This window comes from Perna viridis, chromosome 1, assembly GCF_037379345.1.
Source record: "Perna viridis isolate PV_CMFRI_1.1 ecotype Kerala chromosome 1, ASM3737934v1, whole genome shotgun sequence".
NCBI classification, from domain to species: domain Eukaryota; kingdom Metazoa; phylum Mollusca; class Bivalvia; order Mytilida; family Mytilidae; genus Perna; species Perna viridis.
Window position 1 is genome coordinate 62,265,306 of NC_142445.1, and position 14,249 is coordinate 62,279,554.

A 14,249-nucleotide genomic window follows, 5' to 3' on the forward strand; every position below is an offset into this window, starting at 1 on the left:
TCAAATAATTTCATGTTATCCTGTTTTTGTTAAAATGTAAGGATATGAAGTGTGAGCAGTCTCAAACCCTTAATTATGAAAATCCTAGATATAGTTTTTATAATTTCAAAAAAGAGACTGTACAAGGAATTTAAAGAATAAATATAACAATTATTTTCTATTTGTTTTCGTGTTGTTTTTGTTTTCGTCGAGGTGTCATCTTTCTTCATCGTGCATATTTTAATGAGACTCTTTTATTTATATAATTAAGATTTTTTTTTAAAGTTTTGTAGAACTTACTAAGTAGTTAGTCAGTACTCTGACGTCTCTCTGAACCTCTTGAAATGGTACCTTGTCGTCATCCATTTTTTTTTTTAAATCCTTTTAATTTCATAACCTAGAACATGTACATGTACACTACATTAGTCCTGATTGGATCTGATTTGATGTTATATGAACTTTTCTTGACAAATTAACGATCAGACAAACACTATTTCGTTTTCTTGTTGTTTAGATATCCAAATTTGTGTGTGTGTTTGCATGCACAACTTAAAATGGATATAATCTTTATTGAAATGGATTTCGGAATTTGCAAAAAAAAAAGGTTTTCTATATAATATTTATGTAAGTATAGTTTTATAAGTCTTACCTACAAATCTTGTTGCTATAGTTACAGTGATGCTGTCACTAGTATGAGAACGTCTTCCAATCCAATGCCGTATCATGAAAATACGGGTTGTTGTCGGCACCCATCTTTCTTAAGTTTATTAAAATCAGCTTTCAACGATGCAGCAATTTAAATTTCCTGATCTATTTCCAACCTTTGCTTCAGTTCGGTAGATTTAGCACATAGGAGAGCCAACGTGTTTTCTGTATCTGAAAAGGGTAATGCGTTTCAGAATAAAATTTTCAGCATACAATATTAAAAAATAAAGCACTTAATCAGCGATTAGCCTTGGTCAGAAATCACAAGAACTTTGTTTTTTTCTGAAACATGTAGATTCAGTTATTTCGCTTAGTGTTACCATTACCGTGAAACGTTTCGTTCGCTAGCTGTGTATTTGTTTTAAAACAAATTTTAGCGTTTCAATGGTATGTGCTTTGAATTTAAAACGTACTTCTGTAGAATTTTGAGACTTCTGTTATTTTATGGGTTGTTTTGTTCATATCAACAACCATGGTACCGGAAAAATAAAATGTTCGACTATATCTATATAATAAGCAACTTACATGCATTATTGGGAGCGGATCCAGAAATTTCGAAAAAAGAGTTTCAAGGCCATAATTTTCTATCATTATTTCTGCCATTAAAAAGATGAGTAGTATGTCGTTAATCAGGAAGCGGTATAGGTTTGGGGAGGAGATTGGCCCAAATATTGCTGGATTAACAAATTTTACTGGAACAAAATGGGGGTTTCGACCCGGAACCCTCCATCTGGCCATGATCCGCCACTGATAATTCAACATTATTCACACAGAAACCATGCATTCATAATCGCCGATAACTGCAAATGCCCCTAAGCGAGTTGGATTCAGTAAGGCCAAGAACCCTACTTACCGCAACCTCTGTTTTGTATATCAAAGAACTGTTGAACCATGAAACATAGGAGGGAAACAACGGCCATAAAGCAGAATACACCAAGAGTAACAGGTATGGTCTGCACTCTGTCAGTTATGGGCAGCTAAACCAGGGAACCAACTTCCAAATAAATTAAGAGGAAGATGGGGCTTGATCAATTTAAAAGTTTGATAAATAAGTGGGAGGGGAGGGATGTTCTTGCTCCTTTTTTCAAGTAGTTTGGCTTACCCAAATGAGAGCTGCAACGTCATGTCCTTGACATCTTTCTTTTATTATTTTAATTTTGCTGGCATTTTATTTTTAATGCTTTTAGCTGCTTAGTAGCACCTGCTTTCGTATTTAGTTGGCAGTACTTTTATTTTAGTGTTTTATTTGTATGCTTGATTATTAGTTGTATGTTACGTGTGTTTTAAGTTTATGTGTATTTCTTGTGTTTAAGTCAATTTTAAAAGCTCTACAGAGTTTATGTTTTCTTGTTTGATATATTGGCTTTAAATAAAGTTTACTTGACTTGACTTGACTTCCATTTGTAACGGCATTTTTACAGTAGTTTCACAAGGTTTTGACACTACCGAAGCTAGGATACAACTTTCTCTTCAAACCGCCAGATTCTGAAAAAAAATGCCTTTTTGGCGTCCGTTCTCTTAAACTCAAAAATGTAACATTTAACCAGGCATATGAAAGTCTTCATCTGGTAATAGATGCTGTATAACTTCTCGTATATACGAGTTTTAGAAATGTTTTCAATTATACATGTATCAGTAGAAAGTTCTTTGTTTGTTTTGTTATAATCACGTTGAATAGTCTTTATTTAAAAACGTCGGAAATTTTCTTACATCGATGAAAGTTTTAGTCTTGGGATGGGGTTAACAAAGTCACAAATCATCTCAGCAGAAAAAAAATAGATGTACAATTCTTTATCCTTTTTAAATGACAACGTAAAAGTTGAGAGGTGAAAGTGGACACTTATTATAGTTCCAACTTAACCGATGCTTACCTTCAACTCTGATTAATAAACAAAAAATATTCATGCAAGCAATAACCTTGTTGCTCTGACAACAAGCAAATAAAAAAACTGACATAAGTTCATCTTTCCGAAGGTATATCATTTTATTATTTACAATTCAACTATTGTTCAATCATGCAGTCTCACAAATATCTCAGAAGTTCTTGTAACGCTTCTTCTTTTGAAGTATTGGCGTATATAGAATCAAACACATGTATTATCTTTCCATTGTCGTTTGAAACAAAAAGTTTCTTCTTGTCTTTAGAGAAACAGATTGCAAATGGTCCAGTAATTCCATCTTTTTTCGATAATGGAACATCAATCGCTATTCCGTCCGACGATAGTCGATGAAGGTTGTCAGAACGATGACCGGCTACCAAGAGGTTGCCCCTGTTGTCGGTAATGATGTTTCGTGGACTTTCCAGAGTTGATACATCTTGACAGAAAGCATGACGACCGTCAGGTTTCATACAATAGACGTAAGTGCAATCGGAATAGTACAAGTCGCCATTTTCTCGAGGGTGAATGTAGAATACATTCATGCTCGGCACATTAACCTCACTCTGTTTGATTCCATCCGTGTTTAAAATTTGTAGACAGTTTTTTCCTCCAACTATAATTTGCTTGTTAAGGGCTGCAATACCGTAAACACGCCATTCGAATTTGACCAGTTTTCCTGCTGCCATGCTATTTGTATTTATGAACTGTATTGCGTATAGATAAGGCAAAGTTGTAACTGCTTTGCCTTCACCATCATGGATTATGGCTATATCCCATGGTTCGCCTGCTGTTTTACATTCTTGAAGATGCTTGCCCTCAAATGTACATACGATGATATTACACTTTCCACCTCCACAAAGAAGAAGCCGGTCGTCGCCTGTAACCGCCAGTCCAGTTATCATCGCATCTTTATGCGTAGTTGCGTCAAATTTGATGGAAAAGTCAAAGCCCTGAATAAATGTCTCGTTTCGTTCGGATATGCTACTGTGTTCGTTCAATGTAATCGATCTTTCACTCGCTTTTAATGTCACAGAGCCAACATTTCCAACGCTTTCTAAGAAGTCTTTGTTTTCTTGAAATACGATGGAAATAGAACCAGAATGGTTTTTGATACGGAAAATCTTTTCTTCAATGCCAATGAGATGTTCTTTCACAACAGAAGCTAAAATGAATGTTTGTTTGTCAGTCCCGTGTTTTCTTTCGAACTCAATCTGTTCTTTGTGCTGGTTAACCAAATTCTGGGACTGTTGTATCTTCCTTGCTGCTCTCTCGAGTTTCGCTTTACCGGTTTTTCTTAGTTCGCTGAGTTCTTCGTTCAAATCTTTCTCGATCATATCCAAGCGATCCAATACTTTTTGGCGGAGCTGTGACACTCTATTCCGAATAGATTTACTCTCGTCATCTAATTGTTTGACGTTCTGTATCTTTCTTTGATAGACAACTTCTAAATTTTTGTCAATACAACTGAGTTGTGAAAGAAGTTCGTCTATATTTTTTGACGACTTAGTTCCCCTGGCGGCAACTTCGATAGGAATGACATTCGAACAAGCGCGGTGGGATTGTGTCATACAAGTATGGCAGCAGATAGAATCATGAAACTGACAATGGTACTCCAACTTTAAGTCAGGATGCTTCTTACAGAATTGAGTTGAAGTTTTAATCGAATCTGTAAAAAAGAAGGGAAAATGCATATTAATGCCATATCGTGGAATTAGTAACAGAACATATATAATTCTTGCCACAAACGAGTTCCGTTTGAAAATTGTTGAAATGTTCACAGTTCACAGATGTATCAGTAATGAACATCCCTCAATCACTCTAAGTGATATTCCGATTATAATTATTCATACAAAATTGGTTTGGAGTGTTCAATGTGAATTTTTAAAAATCGCATTCGTTGAAAGTCGTACATGTATGAAGCATTCAAATACTAGAAGTTTTCCCTACTCAAAAGCCCAATATTTTAACGTAATTTCAATAGTAGAAATAGTGAGTGATTATTTAAAACCGATTGTAAAATAGGAGGATTAGAAACTATGAATACTGGCAGAATGCAACGACCAAAAACAACAACTCCCCATGTAAATGGTCTATAATCTGATTTAAAGTCTGATCTAATTATGGCAACACGGAAGTATCAATCATTCTGGCAACACGGAAGTATCAATCATTCTGGCAGCGTAATATTACATTATTCGTGTAACAATGGAGAAATACGCATCACGTTGCTTGTCAAGAATTTAAGTTCCAATAAAGTGCACTGAAAAAAAAAAAATATTCAAGGACAAAGTGTAACCTAATGAAAAATCCCCAATTTTTCCAGATAAGTAGAAACCAACCAAATTATGATAAATGGACAATCACTTGCGTAAATATACCACTGGAGCTGCATGTATGTTTCAAATTTTACCAATTATGTCTGATTTTTACGAAGACAGACACTTAAAAGACTTAGTTGTATACTGTGACTTTTTACTACTTAACTGCCGGTGACTTGTAGATGTATTTTGTGGTCGATTAAGCAATATTCATAAATCTATACTGCAATTCGTTTATATAAAACGTAGATCAGACTTACCCGGGGCTGCTGTTGAATTTGCGACAGCTATGTCTATGATTTTGTGATACATCAGAGCTTTCATTGATTTGTGTGACACGTGACAAGAAGAACAGAGAGCTTCTGAACAATCTGTACACCATTTTGTAGCATCAATGTTGTCTCCTTTTCTGTGACACGGGTGACAAAATTCATATGGCTTCATTGTGGCCATTTTCTGAAAAAGATTGAAGTTCAACCGTAAAAAAACATAGGTGTTTTTTTATTATTAAGACTAAAAGAACAATATCATTTCAAATGTACAAAGTAGTGGAATTTAATGCACCGCATCGAGAATACACGGAAAGGAGGGTCATCCCGATGTCAGTCTGTTTGTAAAATGAATACATATTCGTTTTGTGATGAGTTGATTATATTTACTGTACCAATGTCACCGAAATGTTGTGTGTAAAGTTCTACTGTTGACAGTAGTCGCTAACGATGTAAATTGAAAAAAAAGTATTACAATAGAAATAAGAGTAACATGTAAGTACGCTGGCAGAATGCCGCCATGAAAAAATATTTCAGTATGTTGTTCCCACAAGGTAGTAATATCGTTCCCTCAAGACAGTAAGATATTTATATAGTTACATAATATCTAGAGGGAACCATATATATCATCATGAGGCAACAAGATATCTTTCTTGTGGGAACGACATAATATCTTGAGGGAACGATATACCTTGCTTGGGAATACGACATGACTTCGTAGTGGGAACGACATATGATAATGTGGGAACAACAAATGCTGAGGGAAAGACAAAAAAACATTTTTTGCATGGCTGCATTATGCCACCGTATAGTTCTGTCTTGATTAAACATGGTCAAAGTGTCTGTCTTTAATTAAAGGGACATTGTTGTGTTGTGCTCAGTATTGGGTCTTTTCCCTGGTGTTTTTTTTTAAGAGAGTGGTTACTATAGACCACTGTATCATTCTGCTTAGCATAATAATCACAGTTTGTCATGATTAAATTTTGTATAAATCCTTGGTTCACCGTTTTGTTGTGCTTGGTCAGTAACGAGTCTTTCCTGACTTCGTCAAAAAGAAAAAAGTGGTTACTGTTGACTGCTGTATCATTCTGCTTTGCAGAACAATCACAATTTAACATGATTAAACTCCTTCTTTTATTTAACTCCTTGGTTTTTATTTCGTCATAAGGCATCGTTTATCAGAAATTGGTCTTTTGATATTCTAATTTGTCTTATGTCTTATTTACAATATTAGTGCAAGTTCGAATATTTCTGATTACATACATATTTGGTGAATGCTAAAACAAATACGGATTTTATTTCATGATTGGATGTGATAGGCCATTCAGTTGTAGAAGATTACCTGTTTTGTTGAAAGGAACTTGCGACTGTTTATATATTCACCAATTCAATACATTGATAATACCACTGATTTGTTAGGTAAAAGCTTTTCCTTCATACTAGAAATTCATGTGTTCATAGTATATATTAAATTTGCAGTGAAAAAAATAAGAAAAGAGAAACATATGTTATATGTTTGTGTATCCAAGAAACCCACGAATAAGACAAAGGACCCATGTTTAAGTTTCGTTCGAAAATTTATTGTTATTAAGGATTCAAATCGACCATAGCAACACCAACAACAGACTTTCTATGTAGCTATTTAGGTAAAAACAATTATAACCATAAATTGGAAGTCTTTTTATTAGCGCCGTTACTTCATTATTTTGAAGAGATTTACGGTAACTGGCTTCTGTCGTCATATATTACAGTGTCAACTATATGCAAGCTTTTAATGCAAGACTTTATTATTAAAGCAAAGAATCTTAGTTTTCAGTGATTCTGCCAAGTCAGGGTATTGAGTCCACCTCAAACTTCAGCGAGTGATCCTCTCAAGTCAGGGTATCGGGTTCACCTCAAACGTCAGCGCACAGAAAACAACAGAAAGTCAGCGAGCGATCCTCCCAAGTAAGGGTATTGAGTCCACCTCAAACATCAGCGCACAGAAAACAACGGAAAGTAAAATATGACTGCAACTTAATTTTGGTGTAAATATTTGAATGATGAACACGAGCTATTTAGTGTCAGTATTCATGTCTTGCACATTACGTAGTTTCTTTTACGAACAAACGAAAACAAAACAAAAGCGACCCAACTAAAACAGGCTCGATTGATGTTTACCATGGTGTAGTAAAGTAGCCATCTGAATTTTAAAGTCATTTGTCAAGACTAATCTTACCTTGTTCTTAATGTTAATTCCAAAATTAATACCAAAATATATTAAAATATTCCAAAGTTCGGCTATATATTATTATTGATGTTGTTAACTGGTAAATGAAGACTAACAGTTAAGTTGGCAAGTATATAGTTCCTATTCTTTTGTTTGTAGTTAATTTATTTAAACTCGACGTTTCTTTATAATGGAATTTAAATGTCTTTAAACAGTTCAAGTCTAATGACCGTTTCTACATAGAATTATAATTTTTCCTTTTCAATTCAATTTAAAATGATTTGAATATTTTGTTAGATAAGTAGTGAACATGACAATTTGTACGTGCAAGAATGATTATAAGCTGCTTTATCAAAGTTTGTGTGAACAAGCTACTTGTTAAAATAATTTCGAATAAAAAATGTTACTGCCTAAATGATTTAAAATCAGCCTATTTTAAATTTGTGAAATATCAACAAAATTACCCTCAAGGAATATTAGAAAAATGATTTTAAATGTTAGCGGAAAAATTAGATATGTTTTTTTAAAAAAAATTTAATATTAAAAAAAAACTTGCAGTTTTAATACGAAAAAAATGCTGAATTTTTAATATTGAAAAATATATTTTTTAAATATTAGAAAATGAAATATAAATTTCTAATAGTAAAATAAATCGTCAAAAATCGGAATTTATATATTTAAAAATTCAAGTTATTTTAATTAAAAAAAAGATTTATATCAATAGAAAATGAATTTCTTTTATTACAAAAAATGATGTTTTGATGTTAAAAATTAGTTTATAATTTTACAAAATAATTCATGTTTATTATCAAAAAACGAACCTTTGTCCTCTGTGAATGGGAAGGGGGAGGTAAAAATGAGCGAAAAATCCAGGGGTGGGTTTCTCGAAGCTATCTTAGGGATAAGACGTGTCCTTAGATTATCTTAGGATTCGTCTTTGCCCAAAGTTGTGTTCTCGAAGCCATCATAAGTTAAGACGAGTCGCAATTTTCATCCTAACTTCAGGACGACTAAATAGGTGTCTTAGGATCATCTTATCGAGAAAAAAATACCACAGAATGACCGGCACGCGTTGGTTCAAACATATCTTTAAGGAATGTTCATGATTTTTAAACTTTGACCTGAATGTTTAACGATTCAGTGACACTTTATTAAAAAAATTGCTACTGTTTCTATTTCTAATACATACATGTAGCAATCGAAAATCAATAACTTCATTCGGTTTTAAATTCACACACATGCATATAATTAGGAAGCAATCATTTTATTTTTTTTGTTCACCAAATATGTGAAAAACAAATTTTGAAAAAAAATGCATTGCTCCCCCTCCCCCCCCCCGATAATCAAATGGTTTTTGCCTCATCATATATACATTTTTGTTTATTTGATATAACAATATCAACCATTTACCCGTATTTTATATTTTTAAATAAAAGCATATTAATATAAATAATAATTTAAACATTTCACAGAATATACTTAGGATGTCTTTATGACCTCTTAACTTGAGACATGTCTGAGGTAGCTTCGAGACACAGCCTATAACATTGTCATAAGATGATCCTAACCTCATCCTAAAGTTGGTCTTAGGACGTGACTTATGACATATCTTAGGATAGCTTCGAGAACCTCACCCCAGATTTCAAAGGAAAGGTTCCTTTCTTGGTGCGGGGACTGACAAGCGTTTTAAAATGATTTCCGTTTAAGCTTGAATCTCATTTGGCACATCTTTTAGCATTCTGAATAATAAAAGTTTCACTTAGCCTGTGTGTATTTATTGGTTACATAGAGACAATGTCTAAGATTTCATCACTTTGGTGAAAGATTGTCGGATACCGGTACTGCACTCAATATCGCCAAGATAAAAAATAATAGAAGAAAAATAGTATTGACTGTTATGACGTGCTAGGATAGTCATTCAGACTTCAGATAGTCCAAATTTCTTGTGACCATGCAATGCAACCCTCTAACTGAAATATTGGGTTGAGGTCAGAATGATGTGCTATACAGAAAGGTGGATATTTTTGCAGTACTGCGGAGTGCCGCACTTCAAATGCTGGGTTTACCATGTAAAATGAATATGTTATCAGCATACAGGAAAAGGAAGCCGGAATCCTACTAGATAGAACATGCACAATCGATATATATAGAAGCACTTGAAGTACAATACTCCGCAGTACAGCTAAGATCCAACTTTTTGAATCACACATCGTTCTGACCCCAATCCGAGAAATCAATATCCAACATGCAGGGTCGGAGGAAACTCGGACTAGACATCTCTTCAAATGCCAATGCATCATATAACAGTGCGTCTTTTTATCTTGTAAGGCTCAAATGGAGGAAAATCACGTGACCTCTCCTATTATTAATCAAATTAATTATATATAAATACTTTATAATATGAATTTAGACTGTACTAATGAGGGATGGAACTAGCTGTAATGAACCTAATGTTTATACACGTAGAAAGACTAAGAGTCACACATTCAAATCTGGCTACTCCTTTAGATCTGTTGAATACATGCACATGTATTACATTTCAAAGTGTATTTCCCATTGGAAATGAAAAATTACCTTGAAAGAGTAATCAAGGGAACCAATGTTATAGCGGTAATCAAAAAAATGTAATCCAGGGACAAAGACCAGACATGGAAAACAGACATACACAATAAAGAACATAAAGTAACTAAAATCATAAATACAAAGTAACAAAAGTAAATGAGCAACTCGGACTCCACTCAGAACTGGGAGCATGGACCAGGTGCACCGGTAGGTAAGCGTCCTCTGCTTTTCTAGAAACACCCGCCGAGTTGCTCATAAAAAGTCAAGTCCGGGGTAGACAAACGAGGAAAGGAAAACTATGACCCATTGAATAAATTAGTTTTCATGGTGCTGATGGATACACCATAACGATCCACGAGTTCATGATGACGACCATAAAACTTCTGTAGTGATGACTTCAATCTTGTAGCAACATAACCCTGTTCCAGAAGCCTATTTGTTAGAGTTCTAGCGCGATACAAAAAGTCTGCGTAGTTTCGGCAAGCTCTGGCATAACGTAAGAGTTCCAATTGGAAAAAATCTTCAATTGGATTTATTTTCTCCAATGGGAAAACTTTTTTCCAACGGGAAGAAATTTTTCCAATGGGAGCACTTGTTCTCCAATGGGAAAATGCGACTTTCCAATGGGAAAACTGGTTTTTTAATTGGAAAGTCTAGATCTATATTCCAATTAGAAATTAAGTTTTCATATTGCAATTAATTTTCCCACTTATTGTTTTTTTTTTTTCAGAATTAAAGAATATAATTACTTTTATCACAATAAAAATATCATATTTGTTTATCCAATCTCATTCCGCACAGTCTGATGTCAAATATAATATATGAGCTCTTAAAGAGACTGTACCAGACAGCAAATATCTAGGTGTCACTTTAAGTAGTGATCTCGATTGGGTCCACATATTAACAATATAACGGCGAAAGCCAATAAAACCTTAGGCTTTTTACGAAGAAAAATGAAAATATGAAACACTGCACACGTAAGGTTAAAAGCCTTACGTATACATCACTTGTGCGTCCGATCGTAGAGTACTCCTCGCCAGTCTGGGATCCATATAAACAAAACCAAATTGCCCAACTTGAGCAGATTCAGAGAAAAGCCGCAAGGTAGGTCTTCACTGACTACACAAATAAAACACCAGGTGCAGTGACTGGCATGATAAACACCCTTAATTGGGAGAGTCTCCAATCTCGCAGAACAAAAGCAAGGCTTGTTTTACTTTATAAGATAAAAATGGGGGGGGGGTAAGTGGAAGTTACAAATGATATGCTCACACAAGCAGATATGGGCGCACTAGAAGCCAACATAGGTACGTTTATACAAACAAAGATTTTCATAAGTATTCCTTCTATCCAAGAGGACGCTTACCCTACCGGTGCACCTGGTCCATGCTCCCAGTTTTTAGTGGAGTCCGAGTTGCTCATTTACTTTTGTTACTTTGTAAGTATGATTTTAGTTACTTTATGTTCTTTGTTGTGTATGTCTGTTTTCCATATCTGGTCTTTGTCCTTGGATTATATTCGTTTGATTACCGCTATAACCTTGGTTCCCTTGATTACTCATCCAAACACTATAACAGATTTGAACAATCTCCAAGAATCTATCTGTATGTTACCTTCCCTAGAGTCCGTCAAAAGTGGTATCTCCACGTTAACACTTGAAGGACGTTATCCAGCTAAATAATAAAATAAAATAACCCCAACCACTGTACATAATATAAATATGTTTAACTTTTATGTTATATATTTTAACATTAATTGTAATGAATTGCCAACTTGTCTTTTTAACGTTAAATTTCCGACCCCCATTTTCATGTCTATAGCACGACAAGTTCCGGGAGGTTCCACACTCCTTGCGGAGTCTACTCCCGTACCGGAAGATGATGATGATGAAAATGGCAATTTGGGGATTTGCAAAAAACTAGATTTGCAAATTTAAATTAGAAAGAAGCAAATAGTTTAATTACGTTAACCCTATTAAATAATTTAATAAATACGAAACATAGCATCACACTGTTCACCAAATAAAACCTAAATCGGATTTGGTATTTCAACAATAAATCTAGCAAAGCAAGAAAATGTGTCGGCTATCTTTTTTTTTTAAATATAGTACTTGCCTAAAATTGTACCTAACTTGCATTTTGTGACAGGCGTATTTTTGTTTGTTTGAGTTTCAGTTGACGGGCCTTATTTACCTGATTACGCCTTCATGAAAAAATAAATAAATAAAAATTAAATATGCAAAACCAAGATTTGGAAGATAAGTCTTCATGCTTTCAGGTCAGGAGGTGCTTTCCAATATTGTATAGAATTTCTGATTCACCAAAGTTTTACTCGATCATAAAAACTTCACTGAGTACATAATAATTTCAGACTTGATTGGGAGCCAACCAAGCTCAGAAAGACAAGCATTGTTAGTAGTTTTAACAGCTAACACCTACAATTAAAAAAAAAATATTTTTCATATTTTTGATACTTTATTGGCAGATCCAATGCCCATGCTTCATTGTTCATTTACTTTTGTTACTTTGTATGTATAATTTTAGTTTATGTTCTTTGTTGTGTATGTCTGTTTTCCATGTCTGGTCTTTGTCCCTGCATTACATTCTTTTGATTACCGCTATAACCTTGGTTCCCTTGATTACTCTTTCACTATATTACTATATATAATATGGGCAAAACCATTGAATCAAATAACTTCTCTCAATTTTTTTCAGGGGTAATCCAAGCCTAGGTCTTCCTGAATTTAATCAAAGTATTCTTGTACTGAATCAATGTATATCGGTCGTTTGAATTTTTACGCTTCAAATAAACGTCAATTGCCAAAAAAAAAAATGGAGTAAAGGGAAAGTACGAGGATCTAATTCAAACGTATCTAAACACGAGCTTATTGTTGTAAATAGTTAATGTTGAACACTTTAATTTATTTTTAAATTCGTCATTCTCATTACGAAGGACATTAAAAAAAATAAAATAAAAAAAAAACTAAAAAAACACACACACACACCAATTTCATAATGTTTCGTTGCAGTTTACGTAATATTCAGGTTCGATGTCGGTTGACATGGAACACCTAGACGAATGAACACAAATCTGTCCGACATAATGCGTAATTGAGCTACTATCTACTAATTGGCTTTTCACAATTTCTAAATATTTTCAACTTAAGCCGCTACAATCATTGAAATAAATCCTTAGATGCATCCCCTCTCAACTAGCTTCATTCCTCAGTTGATATAAGCTTTATAGCTCAAGTGTTACAAGTTATCGCATAGACACCTATGTGTCAACTGAAGTGTTTAGTTTCTTATGCATATAGTTCCAGACACATATACATTAAACAATATGACAAAAATTAATGAGTGGCAAATGACAGCATGGAACCACTTTCTTTGTTTTAGTTTCTTGATCGGATCCATTGCCCCTTTTTTGTAAATATTGATCCGTCAGGGCCCGCATGAAATCTCAGAAGACAGCTTTAGCATCCCGACTAGTTTAAAGCCTTGCACGTTTTCATTTCTATCTATATTATGCGTCTAAAATAAGTATACAACTTGAATATATCAACAGTGACTAGTTGCATAGAAATAAACAGGTACCGATAAGAGATCAGAAGTCAACTACTTTTAATTGGATCGTTGTTAATACAAATGTACAATTAATAAGCATATTAAGTTCACAATAAAAGTTGTTGATTTGGGTTTGTTTATTGGCGTAAGAAAAATAGAATTAAATTTGATATACTAGAAATACAATACCTAGAAAATGGATTTAACTATCTGCATTTGAATATATATGGGGTATGCCTACGGGACTATTTTACTGCGGCATTTTATTATAATTGCAGGTGCTATCAGGCTTTACAAATCGAAAGGCTCTGGTGACTGCTATATCAATTCTGATCTTCGATCTAAATTGATAAAAAAGCGCTTTTCTTGATTTTGAAGTACCCATTGCATTTCAGATTTATAATTGTCAACAATTTCAATATTGTATATCGAAATGATTTATCATTAGAATCAAACGCTATAGCTTTTGATTTTAAAATATTAATTGACATTCACTTTCCAGTCCGAACAGAATTCAAGATGACCTTGTAGTCAGTTGTAGGCCAGAAGAACTACTGCATCAGCATATAACAAACAATGTATCTTAGAATCACTTAATGATTTAGGGTCATTACCTTGACTGTCAAGGATGTCGACATTTTTGGTAATGAAAATATTTAAATTAATACATCACCCCGTTCGCTTAGACTTCCTTTACTTGTTATGTAATTGTAAATTGGGAAAAGAGAGAAGTTTGAACAAAGAGAGACAACTCTGGACAT

General features: G+C 33.9%; 1 protein-coding gene across 1 annotated transcript; it reads right to left on the minus strand.

Annotated features, from left to right (window-relative positions):
- Positions 1-2,627: 2,627 nt before the first annotated feature.
- LOC148629748 (uncharacterized) lies at positions 2,628-7,502 on the minus strand. The gene is made up of 3 exons (XM_088556467.1): positions 7,370-7,502; positions 5,143-5,338; positions 2,628-4,230 (listed from the first exon to the last, which is right to left on the minus strand). The coding sequence occupies exons 2-3, from the start codon at positions 5,333-5,335 to the stop codon at positions 2,708-2,710; spliced, it is 1,716 nt and encodes a 571-aa protein (XP_088412593.1). The 5' UTR covers positions 5,336-5,338; positions 7,370-7,502; the 3' UTR covers positions 2,628-2,707.
- Positions 7,503-14,249: the final 6,747 nt, after the last annotated feature.

Excerpts from the sequence above, each read along its gene's own strand:
- LOC148629748 (XM_088556467.1), bottom strand. The coding sequence starts at position 5,335 with ATGGCCACAATGAAGCCATATGAATTTTGTCACCCGTGTCACAGAAAA. Across the intron at positions 4,231-5,142 it reads AAATTCAACAGCAGCCCCGG|ATTCGATTAAAACTTCAACT; the intron begins GTAAGTCTGATC and ends TCTTTTTTACAG.